Below are 21,310 nucleotides of genomic sequence, written 5' to 3'. Positions count from 1 at the left end.
GTTTTTTATCTTTTATTAATAAAAATAAACTGAAATTAAATGAGTTTCTTGATTAAACTAAACCCTTTTCAAGTAAAGCTGCTTTCCGCTCAAAGGATATTCACCTTGCAACTGGCGCCATCTTCTGGAAATTGTATGAAACAAAACAATTCCCCTTGGGAAAAATTCCCTTAGATTTCCCTTTCCCGGAAATGGCATAAAAACTTATTTGGTTTTGGTTTTTTCAAGTTTTTTTTTTATTCATTTTTTTGTTTTAGTTTTTCTACTCATTGTTTTTAACATTTTTTTGTGTTGGTAATTTTAAAAAAATTTTTTACTTTTTTTTGTTTACGTTAGTTTAGAAATTTTTTGTGGTTTTCCGTTTTACATACATGTACATATCCATATATGCATCGTATAATTAATTATTAATATAATAATAGTAGTAAATATTACTCTTTATGGTTTAAACTATCACGTTTTTCACAATAATCATTTCTTTCGTTCTTTTTTTGTTTTGTTTTCTTGGTTTTACTTAGTTTTCCTCTCGCATTTTTCCATATTTAAGTGGCTTACAAAATTACTTTAAATAGAGTTTCCATTATGTTCATTTCGTAGGTATTCTTTCTCTCTGTGTGTATGTGTGTTGTGTGTATAACGTATCGTATTCGTAGATTTAAACGTAAATTATTCATATAAAAGGTTGCAAACTTAAAGTCACACATTACAAAGACTGTGATCAAGTGGGTGTGTGTGTGTTTTTGTGTATAAACTAAGGTCAACACTTCATGTGAAAAACAAAAATAGTTGTGGCAGAACTATATGTATAATAACGCAACAGCCGAATGAATTGTCCTTGGACCTGACCTTTCTCTCTCTTTCTCTCACTATGATTTGTATTATATTTAAAATGTTTATAATATTGATAGGATCGTTAAGCTCATACAGAAGCGTCTGGCCAATATATATATGTGTGTGGGTAAAATTGATAAGGCGACAGTTTAAAAAGATAGGTAGCGGGGAAATATATACATTTACAAATATCTAATGATTAGGAAATAATATTTAATGAAACATCTTTTTTGCACTTTTCTTATTTGTGTACGTGTGTTTGGCTAGATGAGCTGAGGAGCTAAAGGACCTTCCTGCGAGAGAGTGTTTTTTTGCTAACGAACATCTTCACCGTTCGCCTCATATTTAATTATTTAAAGTCAGATGCTGTGTCTCTCTATATATGCGTAGATATATATATTCAGATATATATATATAGTTATTATCCGTATTAAGCTTACATTTGATTTCTCACATATGTTTTAAATTTAGATTTATTCACTATGCGAAACAAATTTCATTATCTGTTATTGTTCTGTTTTTTTTTTTCGTTTGCATGATTTGCCTCGTGTTTTTTTTTTTATAAAGTTTTAAACTTTTTTTGGACTTGACAATTTTTTATTTGATTTTAAAATTTTTTTTGTATTATATTTTTCATGTTTTTTGTTGTTTCTCGTTTGTTGTAATCGTAGTTTTCTCGAATTAAAAAGTAACAAGTGCAAAAACTAAGGGTAAAAACTAAATGGTTTTTTTGACATGCTTCTAAATGCTTGGCGGGGTACGAAGTTCTGTGTGTATGTGAGTGTGTGTGTGTGTTTCGATATAGACTGGGAAGGGGGGTGGTGGAGTGGGCAGTGCAAGGGCAAGGGCTAGAGCACGGCTAAGCTATTCCTATTCCTAATCCTTTTGCGGCTGCGCTGGACTTGCTTGCTTGTGGTAAATGCTTAAATAACTAAAATTCGCTGGCACTTGAGCCCCGCATGCCTCCATTGGGTTAAGGACTACAAGTTCTCGTTCTCGTTCTCGTTGCCTCTCTTACAACATTTTACATTTGCGCTTAGGTCAGATGACACAGAAAAAAATAAACAATAATAATATAAAGTTAGTGATCATATTCCTTTATATATATATATATATGTCTATATATGCATATGTGTGGTCTCACTGTGCCATTGCGCTATATATATTTTCCGTATATATAGATATATGCATCATCTTTGTAATTTACAAAATGTATTTGCATTAAGATCATTTGGTTTTGTGTTGCGTATCAATTTCGTTTTGATTTCTATTCAGATTTCTCGTTAGGTAGTATTTGCATAGGGTTATTCGTTATGGTTATTAACTTTAATCGTATATAGTACAACAGTTCATGGCATTACGTCAACTAACAACGCTGCTCTAATTAGGAAAATCTTTTGCCTTTGATTTTTGTTTCGCAAACCAACAAAATAAAAATAATAATAATTAAGGGGAATAATCAAAAAACAAAACAAAAAATAAGGGTAATCGTTTTCGTTTCGTTAACTTTTCAAGATCATGGCTGGTTGGCACTGGTACAAAGCAGACAGACCCCGCTGTGTGTGTGTGTTTTTTGGGTGTGTGTAAGTGTGTGCTAACAACAAACATTGAGCATTTTGTAAGCAACCATTATTTTTTTTAGCTTTTTGTTGTTTTTAGTCGAGGGTATGCGAGCAAACAAACAATTTGAAAGAATCGTAACTACTAAACCAACGCGCTAAGCAAATTGCAATAAACAAATTTCAAAAATTTCACTTAATTATGCTAAAAGCTAACACGACTGTTCCCACATTACGCTTGACTCGAATACTACAAAATAATAAAAATAATAAGAATGAATAAACAAAAAGAGTGTGTTGGAGAGCAATGCAAATACGAGTGCCCCCTGAAAACTAAGTTGTAAATTTTAACCTAAGCCTAATCATCAAAAAACTGTCTCTCTGCATTGTCGTGTAATTACTTCTGCGACGACGATGAGCCCGATACCGTGACCGCCGGTGTTGTTGCTGCTGTTGTAGATGTTGCTGCTGCTGCTGACGTTGAGGATGTGGTTGCCGCTGTCGCAGCTGCTGATGTGCTGCCACGACCAGCGTTTGTCTGTGATCCTACGCCGGGCTTGGGCTTTTGCTGCTGCTGTCGTTTGTGTGGCGCCAGGCCAGTATTGCTGCCGCCGCGTCGCAACTCGTGCTGCGATCCCTGATTGCGATTCACCACCTGCGGCTTGTTGCCCAGGGAACCGCTGCGAATGCGCACGGTGCTGCTGCCAAAGGAGCCAGTGCGTCGTCGGTTCTGCTGATTGTAACCGCCATATCCCTGCTGATGCTGGTGTTGCTGGTGATGCTGCTGTTGCTGTTGTTGCTGCTGTTGCTGCTGCTGGAGCAGCCTACCCACATAGTCACTGCGGTTGGTGATGGTGGTGTTGAGGCGACGACCGCCGGCTGTAATAACAGCCGTGCCATCGCTTTCGGACACACTGCGATGTCTGTTGAGTTGGCGACCAGGATTAAGGCTGCCCACTCCCTGCAACATCTCATTGATCTCCGGCTCCACCACACGGAAGTCTTCGATATTCTTGAAGCTCTTCAAATACTCCGCCAGCTTGGGCTGCACCTCCAACTTCTCGCCGTTCTTGTAGTACTTCAGGAAGGCCCAGAACTTCTCGAGGCCGTACAGTTGACCTAATGATATAGAAATATAAATTAAAATCTATAAATTGAAAGATCTCAATGACTCCTTACCTGTCTCATAATCGGCGACAGTCTCGTCCTGGAAATCCTGATAGATATTCGGCCTGAACTTCTTCTCCAGACCATACGAAAAGAAACGGAAAAGGCACTCTAGACCATAGCGGAACCCATTGCCGGCATCCTCCAGCGCCAGTGTACGGAACTCGTTGTACATGCTCTTGTTAAAATTCTCGCGCAAGAAGAACGACCAGAAGCGGTACAAGGTATTCATCTCCTGCGATTGTCCGAAGCCCAAGCGCCGGCGCTCCTTCAGGCAGCGGGAGTGGTACTTGTGGTAGACCTGCTGGGTGAAGTTGTTCTCCTTGAGCAGCGCATGTGACGGATGCTGGAATATGGGTAGCGACTGTGGCACCGATGAGCCAAAGGATCCGTATGACGAGGTAGTGGGCGATGTGCCCGCCGAAGATCCCATGGATGTGGTGCGCGGACGGTGCTCCACGGTATCGAGCAGCCAACCGACATGAGCCTCCACAGGTGGATTGGCGGTGTGACGGAGTTTCCTCTTCCTTGGGGTGCGGGGATCGATCGAGTGGGAATTTGGAGCAGCATAAAAGCGGGCTCGTCGAGACTTCAGTGTCGAATTCAGCGTAGAGTTGAGGGTAGTATCACCCACAAGGGTTTCATCTAGGTCATGCTCATCGAAGGGCGGCGGTGGGGGTGCCAATTGTTGTGGCACCGCCGGTTTAGCACGCCCACCAGCTAGTTTCTCAAAGTCAGCCTGGGAAATCACTTTGACAGTCTTGTAATCGGGCTCCACATTGGTGGTGGTCCACAGATCCTCCTCGTAGTTAACCAACCCATCGTTGATGATGTTCTCCAGATCCTGGGTGATTTTGGTGCGAGATGTAAAGTCAGCGGTGCGATCGTAGCCCTCGTGTTTGGGTGCCCTGCCCACTTGGGCGACAATCAGCAGCTTGTTGATGTCACGGTCGGCAAACTCATAGTCGGATTCGTCGTCGTCAGAAAAGTTCTCGGTGAAATTGTTGATACGTCCGGTTCCAGGGGGTAGGGGGTCCATTAGCTCCTCGTCAAACTGGAAGTCTAGTTCTTCCTTTTCGGCATGGCACTGAGCGGATGGCGTAGCAGCTGTTTTGGATGAGGATTTGGAGTGGGTATTGGAGTAAGCAGCATTGCCAGATTTGATGTTGTTGTTTGTGGTGGTGGCGGTGGCGGTGGCGGTGGAAGTGGTTGTTTTGGTGGTTTTTGTGGCATTGGTGGTTGCTTTGGTGGCTGAGGAAGCATTGTTCGTGGTTACACACACAGTGGCGGATGATGAGGCGTTGGATGTGGCGTTGGACGTGGACGTGGACGAGGATTTGGACGTGGACGAGGTGTTGTTCGTTTTAACATTATCATTGTTATTGTTGTTGTTGTTGAGCGTTTGTGAAAGCGGTGGCTGTTGTTGTTGTGGTGTTGACGTGTTGTTGTTGGCTGATTTAGTAGCGTTTTCTTTGATAGCATTTGTTTTGGAGCGTCTCTTTACCTCTTTCCACATGCCCTCCGGCTCCGCCACCAAAGCAACTGCTGCCCCAGCTCCCTTGCCGCCGCCAGCGGCCGACCTCTTATTATCCGGTGTCGACTTGGGATTCACACTCTCCGCCAGGCCACTCAAGTGTCCAGCCAGTTCGGCGGCACCACCCTCCACATGTTGGGTCAAAGCACTAATCGCATTCACCGAATTGAGAGCGGCAATGGTCGACGTTGATCTTGGCTGCTGCTGCTTCTCTTGCAGCATCTTGGGCATCAGATTCTGGGAATTGCGCGGCACCGGCGGCGGCGGAATGCTGCTCAGCGGCTTCGTTGCCATCGCCGATGTGAGAATGGGTGGCGGCGAAGATCCAGCCTCAGTCTGCTCCTCCAGTTTCTCTTGATCCTCCTCCAGCTTCTCCGACTGCTCCTTCTCCAGCTGTGGAGCCTTTGGGTCCCCTTCCTGAATGTCTGGCACTTCGCTGATGGGCCAGACGGTCGGTGTCGTCTTGGTGCGCACCTTATAGCCCTCGAAGAGCTCCAATTTATCCGATTCCTTAATCGCGTTCACAATCAAGGCCACGTCGGTGGTCAGGGCGAGAACGCGATGGAACGAGGCAATCAGGGTCACTGGGATATAGCCCTCGGGGTCCATTTTGCGGCGCAAAAAGAAGTCGCCGGTAAGATTGTCGGAGCTGAAATAGTATTCACTACGAGGCGAAAAATAAAGGTGTGGGGTCAACATAAATGTTTAGAGTTCAACTGATAAAATGCCTTTAGCTGCAGCGCTTTTTAAGGGAATTCTAAATAAAGTTTACTTTATAATTGAAATCTATAAATATATCCTAAGTTATAAGGAAAATCTTTAGTTATATTAATTGTCTTGAATAGATAAGTAGAAGTTCTTCAACCATTAATAATAGCAATCTAGCGAAAGGCATTAGGAAAATGAAATGAAATCTGGACTACTTACACTTGCTTCTTGATGGCCTCCTTGACGGCATTGGCGTCCATTTCGATGTAGGCGGGCACATTGCCAAAGTAGTGGGTGCCCATGAGCACATATGACGACTGCGAGGAGTCGGCGCCAGCAGCGTCCGCTGGCAAATAGTTGGCATACTCGCCCGAAGCTAGCAGATGGCGTGGTATGCGATGAGTCGGACGACCTGGTCCCTGTCGGGCGAATCCGCCCCGGCCTTGCCGCCCGCCCCTATACGGCGTCCGAAAGCGACGCGGCCCGCGCGCTGCTGATCCAGCGGCTGCCGCTGTTCCCGCTGCTGACCCGGCACGACCCGCTGATCCAGAGCGCTGCTCATCGAAGGCTGCGGTGCTGCCGCTGCTACGCCAGGAATCCACGCGCTCGGACGCAGCAGTCGCTGAGCGTGGGACGTACGGATGGCGGCCAGCGTTTGGCTGCCGCGAGTCTGCTCCCGCTGCTCCTGCAGCTGACTGACGTTCGTGGTAGGAGCGCGGCGGACGGCGCTGGTCGGTGCCATCATCGCTGAGCCGGCGGTTTGGCCGGCCGCCAATCGGTTTAGGGCGACTGGACTTGGCCAGATCGATGGGCAGCGGACGCCACTTGTGCTTGGGTAGCTTCTTGGTGAGGGAAGGCCCGGAAGTGGAGCCAGCAGCTGCTGGAGCAGCATCGGTTGCTGGTTCAGCGTCTCGCTGGGCTTTGGCATCATGACTCGTGCTGGCAACAGGAGCGGCTGTGGCTGTTGCTTGGCTATTGCTATTGCTGTTGCTGTTGCTGCTGCTGCTGGTGGTTGTGGTGTTGCTGCTGTTGGTGGGTGCTGCGGTGGCGTTAGGATCGGTTGCAACTTCACTTGGAGTGCTTGTGTTGCTGCTGGCTGCGGCTGCTTTGGCTGGCTGCTGTTTTTTCGTTGGGTTTCGCTTGGGGTCGTTGCTGGGGGCTTTGCCACTGCCAGAAATTCCACCGATTAGCGTGGGCCAGTCACCAACGTTGCTAAAGTCGCTAGCCTGTGAAAACAAGGAGATATTGAGTATGATAGATTTTCAATTATGTAGGACCTTTTTAGTCCTGACAAATAACAGCGATATATATATTATATATTATAAGGATATATTATTATTCTTACCTTTTGGTTGACCTTCCTTTTGTCCTTTACAACTTTAGCTAGCGCATCTGCCTGAGTCGCATCAACTGCAAATGAGAAGCGATTTCAGGGTGAGTATTAAAAAACAAAGAAGTGTTTTAAAAATAAGAAATCAGGCCATATGCGTCGCCAAAAATGTATCCTCTCTCTTTCATCTCTCTCGGAGCATGGGGTCATAATCAACAGAGAGAGAGAAAGCAGCAACAGGGAAAACCCCAATGAAAAACTAGGAGACGACACGTGAGAGAAACAGAGCAAGTGCGGGAGAGCACAGTCACATGGTGGTCAGGTTTGCAAACCCATCTCTTTGGCATGAAAACAACTCCATGGGGGGGCTTAGCCAAATAAAATTCGAATCTATACTATCTGAGGTATATAATAATATATGGCAGATATATCTTTCTTAAGTAATATAGGCAGGCTTTTTCAGATAAATATATGTACATAAAAAGCACATAATAAACTATTTTTAACAGCAAAAAATACAAAAGCTAATGGTTTCCTTTAAAATGATGGCGTGTTCTTGTTTGAATTTAATAAATCCATGTTTTTTTGGGAAATTTTCCATCTTAGGCACTCACCAGTGGTTGTTGCTGTTTCAGTTGTTGCTGTTGCTGCTGCTGCTGCCGATGTGCTCGGTGTTGCTGCTGCTGCTGCTGCTGATGATGTTGATGGTGCCGCTGTGCTTGCTGCTCCTGTCGTTGTCTGTGTGTTTGTTGTTGTTGCTGCTACTGCTCCCTGTTGAGGTTGCTGTTGTGTCTTTTTATTCTGTGCGTTGTTGTTGTTGCTGCTGGCAGTCTGCTTGGATTGCTGTTGTTGCTGTGCCTTGGGCTGCAAAACACGTTTGTCCAATGGAGAGGTTCCTGCCTTGGGGCTGCCGGATTGTTTAGCCGATATCTGTAAGCGTTCACAAAACATAACAAAGATGGTATTTAGAGAAGTGGAAACTGAAAATGTGAGACATCTGACAATTGCAAAAGGAGAGCACAAAAATGTTTACAGAAAAATCAATGCAACTTCGTCATGACTCCTTTACTCCCTATGCGCAAGTATAACCTCAAAAAGTATAGCGGTATATGTAGGGTATATACGGGAGTGTCCCTAACCCAGATTTAGTTCAATGCGCACATGAGTCAGAGTGTACACTCTTCTTGGGTTAATCACTCACTAAAAAATCAATTACTAACTTGAAATTAATATTGTTACACAAACACAATAAATTAAGGATATAAAAGAGTTAATAGGAGTAATTTCACTTATTAAACTTGGCTTCTATTCCAAGTATACATTTTCGCCTATTTTGGCACTGGAAAATTACCTCGGTTTCTCACAATAACTTTTTGTTTCTTAGCTTTTCTACTTATAATCGCCGCACTGCAGGTCTTTTTTCTTATCGTTTGTTTGTTTTGCTTTTCATATAACACTTTTTCTGTCTATTTTCGCTTTTTTCCTTTTTGCTATAACTAGCACAGTTAGCACAGTTGTTGTTGCTGGCGCTATTAAATTTTATTGATGCTAAGGCAAAAAAATGTATTTAAACAATTGCCTGGAAACTGGTGCGTCCGTTCTCGCGAAGTGTTCAGTGAATTCTGTGGCGATAGCTGCGCCACTGGGAACCGAATATGCCTCCGCCTCTTTATCTGCTAACTATTTCACTCATTCGCCGCCCATCTCGTTCACACTCAGGGGCTAAATGCTGTCCACGCGTTGGCTACGTGAGCAAAAACGAAGAAGACGAAAACAAAGAGGCAAAGGCGGTGGCAGAGGCTCATAAAGCGCAACAACAACAACTGGTTTTACAGCACAACATAAAGAAAAGCACACAGTAAAGCCTATAATGTAATTACTGTAATTTCTTGAAATACTATATTTTACCAAGATTTGTCAAATAGTTATGTACATAAGACATCTTTTTCTTTTACAAACTATTAAATTCTCATCCGAGTGGTTAATAAGTTGAGAATATGGTTTTTTACTGAGAAAGTTTCGCCAAAGAAGCTCCACTGTGACCCCAGATCCAAAACAAAAACAAAACAGAAAACAGCCGATGCGCCGGTTCACGGATGCGTGAGAGCGAATGAGAGAGGGCAAAACGAGTGAGAGAGGTATGCAGACTTATGCCGGCTGAATGCGCGAGAGCCAGCGCAGAGGGCAGGCAATGAATACAGGTTTTCGCTCAGTGTGTGTACGTGCGTTTTTTTTTTTGTTTTTTATTTTATCGTTTTGTTTTTGTACGCATTTTCTAATTGTTGTTTTGATCGGCTGCGAAAGTTCGCCCACCCATACAACCTTAGCATATAAAATACGAATCGAATATCGAAAACAGGTGAATAAATCCAAATAACAAGTGGGGCTCTACATTATAAACACAACAAACATAGGCTATCCCACTCGCACCATGCGGTGTATCTGTAAGATGCCAACATAAAAAGAGAGCCCAAAACAAAATAAACATGTGATTTTCGGCACGTAGGCCACGCAAAAGGAGAGCGGAAAAGTGGAGAAAAGCAAAGACGTGGTGGTGGAAAACTTCAAAACAATGAGAGAGGATAAAGAAAGAGACCCGTAATCCGAGAGAGAGAGAAAGATGCAGAGCAGTGGCTTAATTTATTCAATAAAATATTGTTGTATAAAGGAAAAAGATACACATAAACAAAATGTATCTTTTCAATATTAATAATTATTTATACGGAAATATTTGCTATTAAAAAATTTATTATTCATTTAGGGGTTGAAAAAAATCCAAGGTTAATTTAGAATTCATATTATTCACACAATAATTCAGTCATTTCTATAGCAAAATATAGATTTAACCTTAAAAGCTTTATCAAAAGCCGATAAATCAAATTATTCATTCGATATGACACATAATAAACAACAATTGGAAAATGATAAAAGTTTTCCTCAATATAAAGTTCAAATTAGAGCCTTATCTTTATCACCTTAGTTCCTCAGTTAAGGTAAATATTTAAACAATATAATATAACTTTAAATATATTTTTCATCTGTACGGTTTTTGTGACACATTTGTGTTAAGAATATTCAAAAAACATTTTCCATGCAGTTGATCACGTATACATCGGTGTTCTCAGGGATAAATTCGTGATCATGATCAACAATTTGCAATCATTATGTCATTTCGAATAGAGTTATCTATAGTAAATGAGGAAAATGACCCTGACTCCACTGCAAGGACAATAAACTACATTTTCATCGAGTCACTCGTTACTCGAATGAGTTTGTTGTAATTTTCCACGAGAAATACACTCGCTCAAACATTCACAGAACGTGTGAGCACATGTTTTAAATTCTATATTTATATACGGGCATGTTTCTTATCACTTTGGACATTTTGAACCCCCCACATAAATCGCTGACGTATTTGAGTGTTTGTCATTAAATTTTGAGTACTATAATACCTATAAAGGTGAGGTTCTCTGCACAAAAGATTAGAAGCAATCAATTTGGTGGATAGTTCAAGGTCATAGATAGTAGAAAGTGATTCATAAGGATCTCCTGAGATTAATAATATGATAACTAAATTTAATTAAGCACTTAGCTAATGGATAGGGAGTCTTAAACTTGCCAGTTGTTTCAGTTTAATAATATCCAAATAAAGTTGTTCAAAACACTATTTTTCACAAATATTAAAGTATCTTTGGGATCTCGCAAAAGAATGCACCACATCGAACGATCGCTGATAGACAACTGAGTCGCTGGCAATGCAAAATTACTATTTTAAATGGCATTAGAATCGGACGGGGACTAGCACGATAGCAGCAAGTGAAATCGTACAAAAATACGACAAAGAGAAGTAAAAATAAAGGCAAACAATGACCGAGAGCCGGCTGGTTGAACGTAAACGTGCAAAAAGACCCACATTCAGTGGCATTCTCTAAGTCAACATTCGCTCGTAATCAGTTTTGAGGCTATAAGTGCAGGAGGGGTTAGGCCAGAGGTAACACCAAGGGAAGGGGTTTTTGGGGGGTAGCTGGGGCTGCATTACCCCCCTTTTTGAGGTTGCGAGACAGTCTGGTCGAGTCTTTCTGCGTTTTACCATATTGAACAAGAAAGGAAAACTAATTTCGGGAAGCCGAAGTTTACATACTCTTGCAGTTTCCAGCTTAAAATAATCATTCTCTGAATCATTATTTATCGATATTTTGTTATGACAGTTTTTTCGATAAATCAATGTTTTAAAAACTCATAACTAAGTCAAAAGATCATTAATTTAAATTCGGTAAACTTATCTATGTTAGTTTTTGTTAGGTTCATAAATCTGCATAATCAATTTAAAGTTTCAAAAAATGTAGTTTTTATTTATTTTTTGACAATTTTAACAACATTTTATTTTGGTCGGACATATCTAGATCGACTCGACTTTTGATGCTGATCAAGAATATATATATTTTATAGAATCGGAAATGACTCCTTTACAGCGTTACAAGCTTCTCACTAATATTATAACACCTTTGCAAGGGTATAAAAATAAGAGTAGAATGCAAAAAACCAGTCTATAATGCCGGCCGCAAAAAAAAGACGTTATGTAAAGATATTTTGTAAAAAAAAAACAATCCAAAATAAAACCAGAAAACGTGCTCAGCCAATTGAATAAAATATAGAAACCTGAGGAATGAATAAATATATGTTTGTATACGGAGATTAAGTGCCCACAATCAGCGAAGCTTACATGAATATAAATAAGTATAATAATACAAGAAAATCTATTATTGAATAAACGATAGAGAATGCTGCAATTGAAGTGATCAAACAAGAGATACTCAGTAATCCGATCAAGTATGTTCTATTGTATTCAACTTAATGCTTGAACAATTGATTACATAGGGTATATAGGGTATGTATATATTAAAAGTGCTATAGGTACGAAAATTTTATTTTAAACTTTCTACCTAGAGAACAAAATTAAGAACAGAATAATGCGTCTTAAAGGAAAATAATCTACCCTCAAGACAAATAATTAATGGGTAGAAAAAAAAGGTCGTCCAGCTTTGAACGCAAACAAGTTTATGACTATTTTTCATTTTTACTTTTTTTCTATTTATAGTTTTTATTTGTGATTAAATTGAACGATTAGACTCAGCTCAGCGAGGTGCAGTGGAGGAGAGTCCCACACTATACACTCATAAAGTCAGGTTATTCAGATCCATGACGACGAACTCCAGCGAACCTCAACGCACAAAAACACCAATATGTGTGTGGGTGGGTGTGTGTGCGAAATGTTGTTTACGTTGGAGCGAGTCGAGCAACTTTATTTAATGCGTAGCAGAGTTAGGAACGTAACTCTTATCGGGCCCCCAGAGAGGTGTAAATAAGCCCAAAACAAATATGTTCAAGAATATAAAATAAATTCCAAACCTAACATTTATTTGTGAAAGCAAAACAGCTGCAGTTCTGTGGGTTTTTCACAAAAGTGTATATATATATAGTAAAAGTAAATAATTAAAGCTCACTAATATTTGAGGTAGTCTCTATCACCGCGTGGTTTTATAATCAGACCCTTTTGTCACCTATCAGTAGTGGCTCTATGTACACGTTGTGTAAGTCTAGTAGATTATTTCGTATCAGCAGTTGAAATCGCTGAATGGTTGCTTATATAAAAGTGAATAGAAAACAGTTTTCCCCGTGTCCTTCATACACTTTTTTTTGCCTACTGATCGCTTTTTAAATATTTACATTTATTGCGCAAATAATTAGTTGGGTCACTTTTAAAACGCAAATAATTATCATCAAGTAAACAGAAGTTACATAAACTGAAATTATAAAGTGCAATTTTGAAAATCAGTAATTAAAAAGCGCAACCTCGAAGTGAAACATTTAAAACACGTAATAAATTATCTATTACTTAAGAATTATCTGTGTCTTTAAATGTTGTAATTAATAACTAAAGTTATCCAACAAGTCTCAAAGTACTTCATTTAAGTCTTAAGACTTGACTGTAATTCTTACACTTCAGCTATATGCAGTAATGGAAAATTATTCTAAAGTGTCGAGTTCGAGAATTAATGACATGATTACGTTTTTTCAGATGGTTTTAATGCGATATTATTAGGTATAGTCATTAAAATATCATTACACGAGCAAATAAATGTATAAAAACGGGAAAATATTGACGCTACTATTTAAAAAAAAAAACGTTATATTCCTTAATTTATCTTTTTTTCAACGAAAAAATATAGATTTTGCAGTGGAATCATACTATTAAATTCATAATTTACGAATTTCTGTATTTATTTATACACGTTAAAATCTTAAAATCGATAAGGAGGATTATCTTCCTATTAACAAGCAACAAGTACTTAAAAAATCTTCCTCTTGGCGACAAAAGAAAAATGATTTAAATTAAATCTACCAAGAGTCCAAGCACAAAGAAATAGGAAGTCACAAGTGCTTCGCTGGCAAAAGAAAGAACGTTGAAAAATCTGATACTAAATGCAAATTATATATACCTGCCAAACAGAGGTTCCCCCTTAATATCATTGACAACAAAAGCACAAAGCAACAAGGGAAATATTGGTAAAATAAAAATATATACACACACATATATGATCACTGATCATACCCTGGGATTTTCCGAAAACAATGTGAATGGAAAAATACGAACTTAACCCGAATCTGATACTTAAAGTTGAAATAAGCTTACAAAGAAAAGTCGCTTTAGGTTGAAATATGAATATTTAACTGCAACGTGATAGCCCCAAAGACGACTGATAGGAAAACAAAAGCACAACGCAAAGAAACGTCAACGTAATTAAGACAAATTAATGTTATTATTATTAATCTACTAAGGTTGCATTTGAGTGCCTAAAAATAGAATGTACACTCAGAGTGAATGTGTTTGGGTTTTGGGTCAACAATAACAATAATAATGCAAATATCGGAGATCAGGCAGCTTTGTTGAGGTTGGAATAATTATGAGTGCAGAGTAAAACTATATCTGAGAGCGATATAACTGATGATAAATAATAATACAACAATTTTGTGTATATGTTGCGTGTTTTTCTTATATTAATAATAATATAATATATATTAATATATGAATTGTTGCCTATTTTTATATTATAATCATAGTCCGGAAAAAGTAATTTCCGACGCTATTAATTATATGCATATATTCTTGATCGTGATTGAAATTTTATCTTTTAACTTTTTCCCCGTGGCCAATGTCTACTGTACTCTCCAATTCGGCACACATTTCACTATTGACATAAGCGTCTAAAGTTCTCTTTTTCTAGATACACATAAACTTTAATTAAGTTGTTAAGATGATTGCATATTTACTTTCGTTTTCATGTTTGTTATTGTTTTCCCTTGTGCCACTCAAGAGACGGAATGAGGAATAAGGCACACACACAAAGAGAAAGAGAGAGGGCACAGGAAAAAGAGGGTAGCAATTCTTATCACTCTCTTTGCAAATCAGCCTTACGCTACGTAAGGAAACGTAACGTGATAAACCGACGGAATACGAATTAACACACACACACACATAAAACGGAAGAGAGAAAGAGAGAGAGAGAAAGGAAACGCGATATACACACGCCGCTATAATATCAACAAGTATGACAAGTTTGAAGTTCCACGTCGGCTGCGCACGCCTTTCAGCCGTTTCTGTGTATTATTCTAATTTCGATATTTATCTTGGACTAATAATCGCCTCGCAACAGTGACCGTTTACGGAATTCACCACGAGGCGAGTTCAATTTTGAGTTCGAGTTGGACAACACGTGCCGTCGTTCCAGCTGTTTTTATTTATTTTATTTTGGCTTAATCTTTCACCGATCGCGGGAACACTTGCTAATGGGGGGTGATGGCTGGCAGCGTTGGAAAATGGGACTAGGTGCAAGGTGTTGTGTGTTTTCCCATCCGCGAACTCTTCAACGGCACACGTCGACGGCTACTGGCATGGAAAAATAAATTTCAAATTTGAATCGCCCTGCACCCGCTGCTGCTGGTTGCTGCTTCAGCTGACGTTAGCGTCGACTGCAACGTAAGCTTGGTTAAAACAAGACTGGAAGCTTAAAACCCCCCTAATTAACCATTTACACGAGTGTCCACTTGACAGAAATTATTATAATTATAAAAAACACTAAAAATGTCTTATCAATCATTACTCGTGCATCCTAAAAGTTTACGAGATAGGATCGGAAATTACTTTTTTACAGCGTTACAAGCTTCTTCTAAAAGTTTAATACCTTGTAAGGGTAGACAAAGACATTCTCATTAATCTTTGTTTATAAAACAAAATAAAAGAGATTGTCTTCGGTTTGACTAAAAGTTAGAACATAAAAAAAAAATATATAGGTAAAATTCAGGTCTTTTTTTGCTTCCTAATTAGTTCGATTTGCATATGCAAATAATGTCAAAAGTAAGCGAGATCTTTGCATCTTTCCACCATTTAAAGTAGCACAAAAGCAAGGCGAATTTTAAAACTCCCGCTTGACGACAAGACCAAAAATTGTGTAAACTTTTAACTTTTTCCGCAAAAAGAAAATTAGCCACACCTTTTTATAATGTGCGTGTGTATGTGTGTGCTTCTTGTACCGTTTGCTTTGCATTCTCTGTTGATTTCGCTCTCTCTTTTGAACGCTTTCGCTTTGGGAGGGGGGTTGGTAAAGAGGCGGGAAAGCTCGTTGGATAGATAGGCGGCGACAAGCGGCTGACCTTGACATTTATTTTTAGTTGAGAAATATTTAACTTTTTCTCTCCTTTGTTGCGACACCGAAAAAACAGATGTTCTATTGGATATATAGAATAAATAATTGCACAAAACAAAAAATGACAAGCGTGGAGATGAATAACCCAGAGTTTTGTTTATATAAAAATCAAACTCTAAACTTTTTAAATAAACGAATATTTCGGGGGTAAAAGTTGGCAAGGATTTTTATTTTCCTCAAAAAATTGTATGTCTTTCTTTTTTATAGGTATAAATTAAAGAGAATTCAAGAATAGAAACAAATAAACACCGGTAAATTATCGCTTGCATTGCATAATAAAAAACGGCCTAAAACGTATAGATACATATGTACATAAAACTACAGTACTCTCTAACTAAGAAAAACGAACAAAGATAAGTAAAGAAAATCACGTAAGTTTAGAAAATCCTATTTCTTATATAGCTCTGATGGTTTACTGTATCGAGTGTGGACTGTAAATAAAAATATACTGTTTATTTCGCGCGATTCTCTTCTTTTGCTTTGTTATGTCGCACCGCTTTCGCTTCTGTTTGGGCTTTTGTTTTAGCTTCTGGCAAATATTATGCAATTAAATGCCTGCAATTGTGTATCTGTGTGATACAAGATATAAGGCACAATTTTGTAATCGTTAGCGGTAATATAAGCATAACGATAACAGCGAGGAAAACCACAACAAAGCGGAAAACGTGTTTGCACACGATTTCTCGTGTTTGTTTTTGTGTTTGCCTTGCATTCGTGTTTATCAACTGCTCCGCTTTGCTTCCACTATTCGTCAACGTCCCCTCCGTCATTCTACGCACATTTGTTTACCAACAGAAACACACACCAAACACACACACACACACATGGTTGGGCGACGCCACACGCACACCAAAAGACGGTGGTCGTATATGGACATGTTTTTCCATCATTTTTTAAGACGCAATTTGACAATCGACAACAGAATGGAAAGCGAAAAGGGAAACAAAAAAGTAGCAACTACAAAATAAAAAAACGTGCACTTCACTTTTTGGGGGGATCACTAACAGTAATCACTGCCTAATTAGGCTGCCTCGATATGACCTCATTCTGAGATTATTTTGTGGTATTCATATTTTTTGGATATTGTTTAATTTTTGCAGTTCAAATACGAACTTAGACTAGGAAAGCCTGGGAGTATGTTGTATGTTTTACTAAGAATTTGTTAAGTGTATTTGTCTTATCACTTTTAAAGGCTTTTCCTGAAATATTACTTTATTCAGAAACGGCTTGGAGATTTTTACATCTTTCAAGACTTTTGAGCTCTGGTTTCTGTTAAATGATCATAAATCTGTTGGTTATAATCAATTTTTATAGTCTTCTCAGGAAATGTGTATATAATTTTTGTATTTGCATATTTAAGCTTTGTATTTGTAAAAATCATTGCTTTCTAGAAGATGTTGGTTCTACATTTTCTTAACTCAATCATTAGTTTTAAACTGGAAAAGCGAGCAAGTCTAAAATCAGCTTTATTTCAACTAAATTAAAAGTTCTTACTAGAAAACATAAAATTATGAATTATTAGTGAATCTATATTTTCGTAAATGTTTCTGTATTTCATTACTATTCCCCAGAGAAGCATTAAAGCCTTTACCAAAACCTGACGCTTCCTAGGGTGGAAGAAAATTCCCCCTATTCCTAAAGCCACTCAAGAGTTTTTTGTGTATAATCAATAAAGTGTGACATAATCACTCACCTTCCAGGCGTTGACCTTGGGCGGTGGTGCGGCAATGAATCGTTTGGGTGGCGGAGCTGCTCCAGCAGCTCCCTTCTCACCACCGGCCGGCTGATCTCCATCACCCGACTTGGTTTCAGTGCCGCTGCTTCCTGCTCCCTCGATGCTGGCACTTGGCGAAGTGTCCTTGCGATCCTTGTGTACTTTCGGGCCGCCATTACCGGCAGCAGCAGCAGCTCCAGCTGTGGCTGCTCCACCGGCCGCCAATCCAGCGCCAGCTCCAGGTCCCAATTTGCGAGGACTTCCGCCACGGGAAGCCCGAGGCCTTACTGTCTGCTTGCGATCGGGATCCGAGGATCCAGGGGCACGTCTGCCAGCCTGATGGGATTTCTGACCATCGCCACGGCCTCCGGTCTGCGGCTGTTCGCGTGGTTTTTCCTTGCGCGCCTTTTTGCGATCGCGTCGATGGTGGGATAGTACCGGCACAAAGTCATTGTTATCGTCCAGTTCCGAAGAGTTCTCAGCGGTGTTATCTCCTCCAGAGGCGGCGGCACGCTTTTCACCTGCAAGGGCCAAGCTGACGCTGCTGGTTATGGATTCACCGGCTGCCTCGGCGGCTGCGGCCTCCTCGCTCCACGACTTGAAGCTCTTTAGATTTGGCTGATTCTCTTTGTTATCCACGGAGGCAGAAGCAGAGGTCGATGCGTTGACGGTGGTGCTTGGCGTATTGGCGGCCTTCTTGGTGTCCAAATTCTGCACCACATTGGCGTACGAGGTGGTGGCACTGCCGGTAGCGGCGGCCACAGGAGCTGCTGCTGCGGCTCCACCCGTAGAGGGCGTCTCCTCCTTGCTGGACATGCTCCTCTGTAGCTCAGTGGCTGCTTCAGCTACTCCGTCTGTCTTGATGTCAGGTTCTTCTCCAGAGTAGGCAGCAGATGTGCTGCTCCTGCTCCGGTTCTCTTCAGCGGCTGATCCTCGTTGTTTGGGAGACCGGAAAACTCTTGGCTGCTTCCGGGCCTTGTCAACGGGGATGCGTGTATAATCGATGGGCGATCGAACGGCTTCCGAACTAGAAAAGAAAAATTAAGTTATTCAATCGCTTTTAGGAAGTATTTAAAGTCTAAGGCCTATCTATAGTGTTAAATATATTGATTTTCTTGAACCGTAATTAGGAAGCATTAGGAAAATTTTGAACTTTAAAGTTTTAAGTCAATATTACAACCTTTTTCATTCATTAAAAGATTTTTATAGGGTTTTAACAAGTATCTTGTATGCCTCTGTGTTTTAATTATAATAATAAGTCCTTTAATTATATCTTCTAACCCTTTAAAGGTAATAATATATTTCTGACTGTGTATAATTTATTCTCATACGTAATTCTCATACGTAATTTATGGAAATACATGTATACAAGAGGTGTTAAATGTCAATTTTAAATGTTAATGTCTAAAGATGTTTTCAAAAAATCTGCAGGCAAGTTTAAGTATCAGGAAACGCCTATAAAATTTTTAGTTTAAGAAGCTTCACTATATTTTTCATTGAATTTTCCTAAGGAATACGTACAAGTTTAATCAAGTTTAAGCAAGCTTGACTGTCTTGGGGGTTTTTCTATGTATGTTAGGACTGTGCGAACTGGGAATGTTGTTGGTAAGGTATAATATTGCATGTAATCTAAAGTTTGTCAAGCTCGCAATATTTATTTAATCATTGCATCTTAATGCAACCTATTACGGCAGAATAAACGCACTCTCATACACAAACACACACACAAACATATATATATACACACACGTACACTGCACTTTGAACTGGTAAACTTTATTACTCAATGGAAAGCCTGCCGAGGAGTGCGGTGATTTTTTAAGAACTGGCCATTCTCCCTCGGCAGCGGCCTATTCCTCGATTTTCCACAGCCACTGACACGCTGTTGCCTCGGCGAATTTGATTTTCTGGCGAAATTGCTTAAGTTATATATTAGGTATTTAGTAAAACGGACTGAACGGAGGAGTCCGTTACGGGGGCACGACCAATCGAATCGAGATGGAAGCGAGGTATTATATTATTATGCAGCAGCCACACACAAGAAGAAGAAGTGAGGTTAGGGCCTGGCCACTCGTATTTTTGCCCCACACAGGAGGAAGAGGAAGAGGCGGAGAGTGAACAAGAAGAAGAAGCAGTTCCACAAAGCAACACAACGCTAGTTGACCAGGGCTAGGCACACTTTTGGGTCTGCCCACTTGCTATGCCAAGCATTACGTGGCCTTACGTTGATCTTACGTGAGAGCTAATTAAAACCGCAATAAATCAAAGGCAATGGGAAAATAAAAACAAATGTCTCTCTTGGCCAACGTTGTTTTTGCTGCTTGTGATATAAACAATAAATTTGTTGTTTTTGGCCATCGGCAATTATTATGCAATTTGTGCACGACCTGCATTGTTGCTAGTGCCGCCCTGGTTTTGACTTATAAACAGCTGATTTGGCCTGCAACTCGGATTTCAAAAAGATGCACGCGGTCACACATACACACACATAGACATAGCTTAACTCCTAAATACGCACCAGAAAATCAGAGAATTGAATTCAAATCGGCAATCAGATTTTTGATACACAAATTCCGCTCCGTGTTTTTGTACGCTCACTTTTCTCTATGCTTTTCGCTTTTACACACTACGCACTTTGGGCTGCTTACACGCTCGCGTTTGTGTGTGTGCGTGCGTGTGTTGTTATTGTTGCTTTACTTTTGCGGGTTTCCTCGCGCACACACACTTCGCACACTGGCTCGCTCGCTCACTCACTCGCTCTCGCTGCCGTTACCGCTGCGTCTCGCTCGCACTCACTCACGCGCTGGTCGGGGGAGAACGTTACGATATTATTTTTGCCCGAAATGCGATTCACACTGAATTTGTCGTTGGTCGCGATAAACTGTCAATTGCCGTCGTCGCCGTGCACTTGGATCTTGTCAATTAATCGCAATTAGTCAATTAACTGGTGCATTATACCGCCGAAAAGAAAATCAAAATCTCGGTTACCAGACATGTGGTTCTACGGTCGAAAAGAAAAAGAACAGGGTGGTAGTGCGCTTCCAGGGCGTCACAAACAGCGAACAGCTGTTATCCACACGACGTCTTCGGCGTAATCTTAACCCAGCGAAGCAAGCAGACAGCATCGGAAACAGGGCTGCAGAAAAATATAGAAATAAAGCCAGGGATGGAGGTTTCCCCTTATTTAAATTTTTAAATGCCGCGAAATTGATTTAAGAATTTTTTTTTAGATTATTATAATATATAGAATACAGTCACTGACGGAAATAAATTCATTTAACGATTTTATACACATTTAGTTTACATTTTGATTATTTATACTATTGTTATATATAAAAACAAGAAGGTAAGTTAACTTCGGCACACCGAAGTATATCTAAATATCGTTTGTATGGCACCTATATATTTATCCGATTTTCATAAAATTTAACACAAAATTTTAAAATAATATGAAATGGATATATCTCAAATTTGATTAAAGTCTTTTAAAAACTGAAAAAGTTAAAATTTTTAATTATATTAATTTCTCGATCGTTCCTATGGGGGCTATATGATATACTAGTCCGATTTTTAAAAAATTAAACACAAAATTGTAAAATAATATGAAATGGATATATCTCAAATTTGATTAAATTCTGTTGAAAACTGAAAATGTTATAATTTTTTTTTTTAATTTTCTTATCATTCATGTGGCAGCTATAT

The 21,310-nt window shown here is 39.9% G+C and overlaps 1 protein-coding gene across 6 annotated transcripts; it reads right to left on the bottom strand.

Annotated features, from left to right (window-relative positions):
- Positions 1 to 212: 212 nt before the first annotated feature.
- Positions 213 to 20,701, bottom strand: larp (La related protein). 6 transcript variants are annotated; one of them, XR_015273301.1, is made up of 8 exons: positions 20,127 to 20,701; positions 17,588 to 18,635; positions 7,744 to 8,059; positions 7,145 to 7,209; positions 6,019 to 7,025; positions 5,062 to 5,755; positions 3,570 to 4,664; positions 213 to 3,509 (listed from the first exon to the last, which is right to left on the bottom strand). XR_015273301.1 is itself a non-coding variant. In XM_020942913.2 (7 exons), the coding sequence occupies exons 2-7, from the start codon at positions 18,422 to 18,424 to the stop codon at positions 2,788 to 2,790; spliced, it is 5,133 nt and encodes a 1,710-aa protein (XP_020798572.2). In that variant the 5' UTR covers positions 18,425 to 18,635; positions 20,127 to 20,701; the 3' UTR covers positions 213 to 2,787. The 6 variants fall into 6 exon arrangements, 5 of the variants coding, with proteins under 5 accessions (XP_020798572.2, XP_020798573.2, XP_020798574.2 ...); XM_020942913.2 differs by having other exon boundaries at positions 3,570 to 5,755; XM_020942914.2 differs by having other exon boundaries at positions 3,570 to 5,755; positions 19,362 to 20,628.
- Between the last annotated feature and the right edge of the window lie 609 nt (positions 20,702 to 21,310).

Source organism: Drosophila serrata, unplaced genomic scaffold (assembly GCF_035046125.1).
Source record: "Drosophila serrata isolate PLE 108 unplaced genomic scaffold, ASM3504612v1 contig_382, whole genome shotgun sequence".
In the NCBI taxonomy this organism is placed as follows: domain Eukaryota; kingdom Metazoa; phylum Arthropoda; class Insecta; order Diptera; family Drosophilidae; genus Drosophila; species Drosophila serrata.
This window is presented reverse-complemented; position numbering and strand designations above follow the sequence as displayed.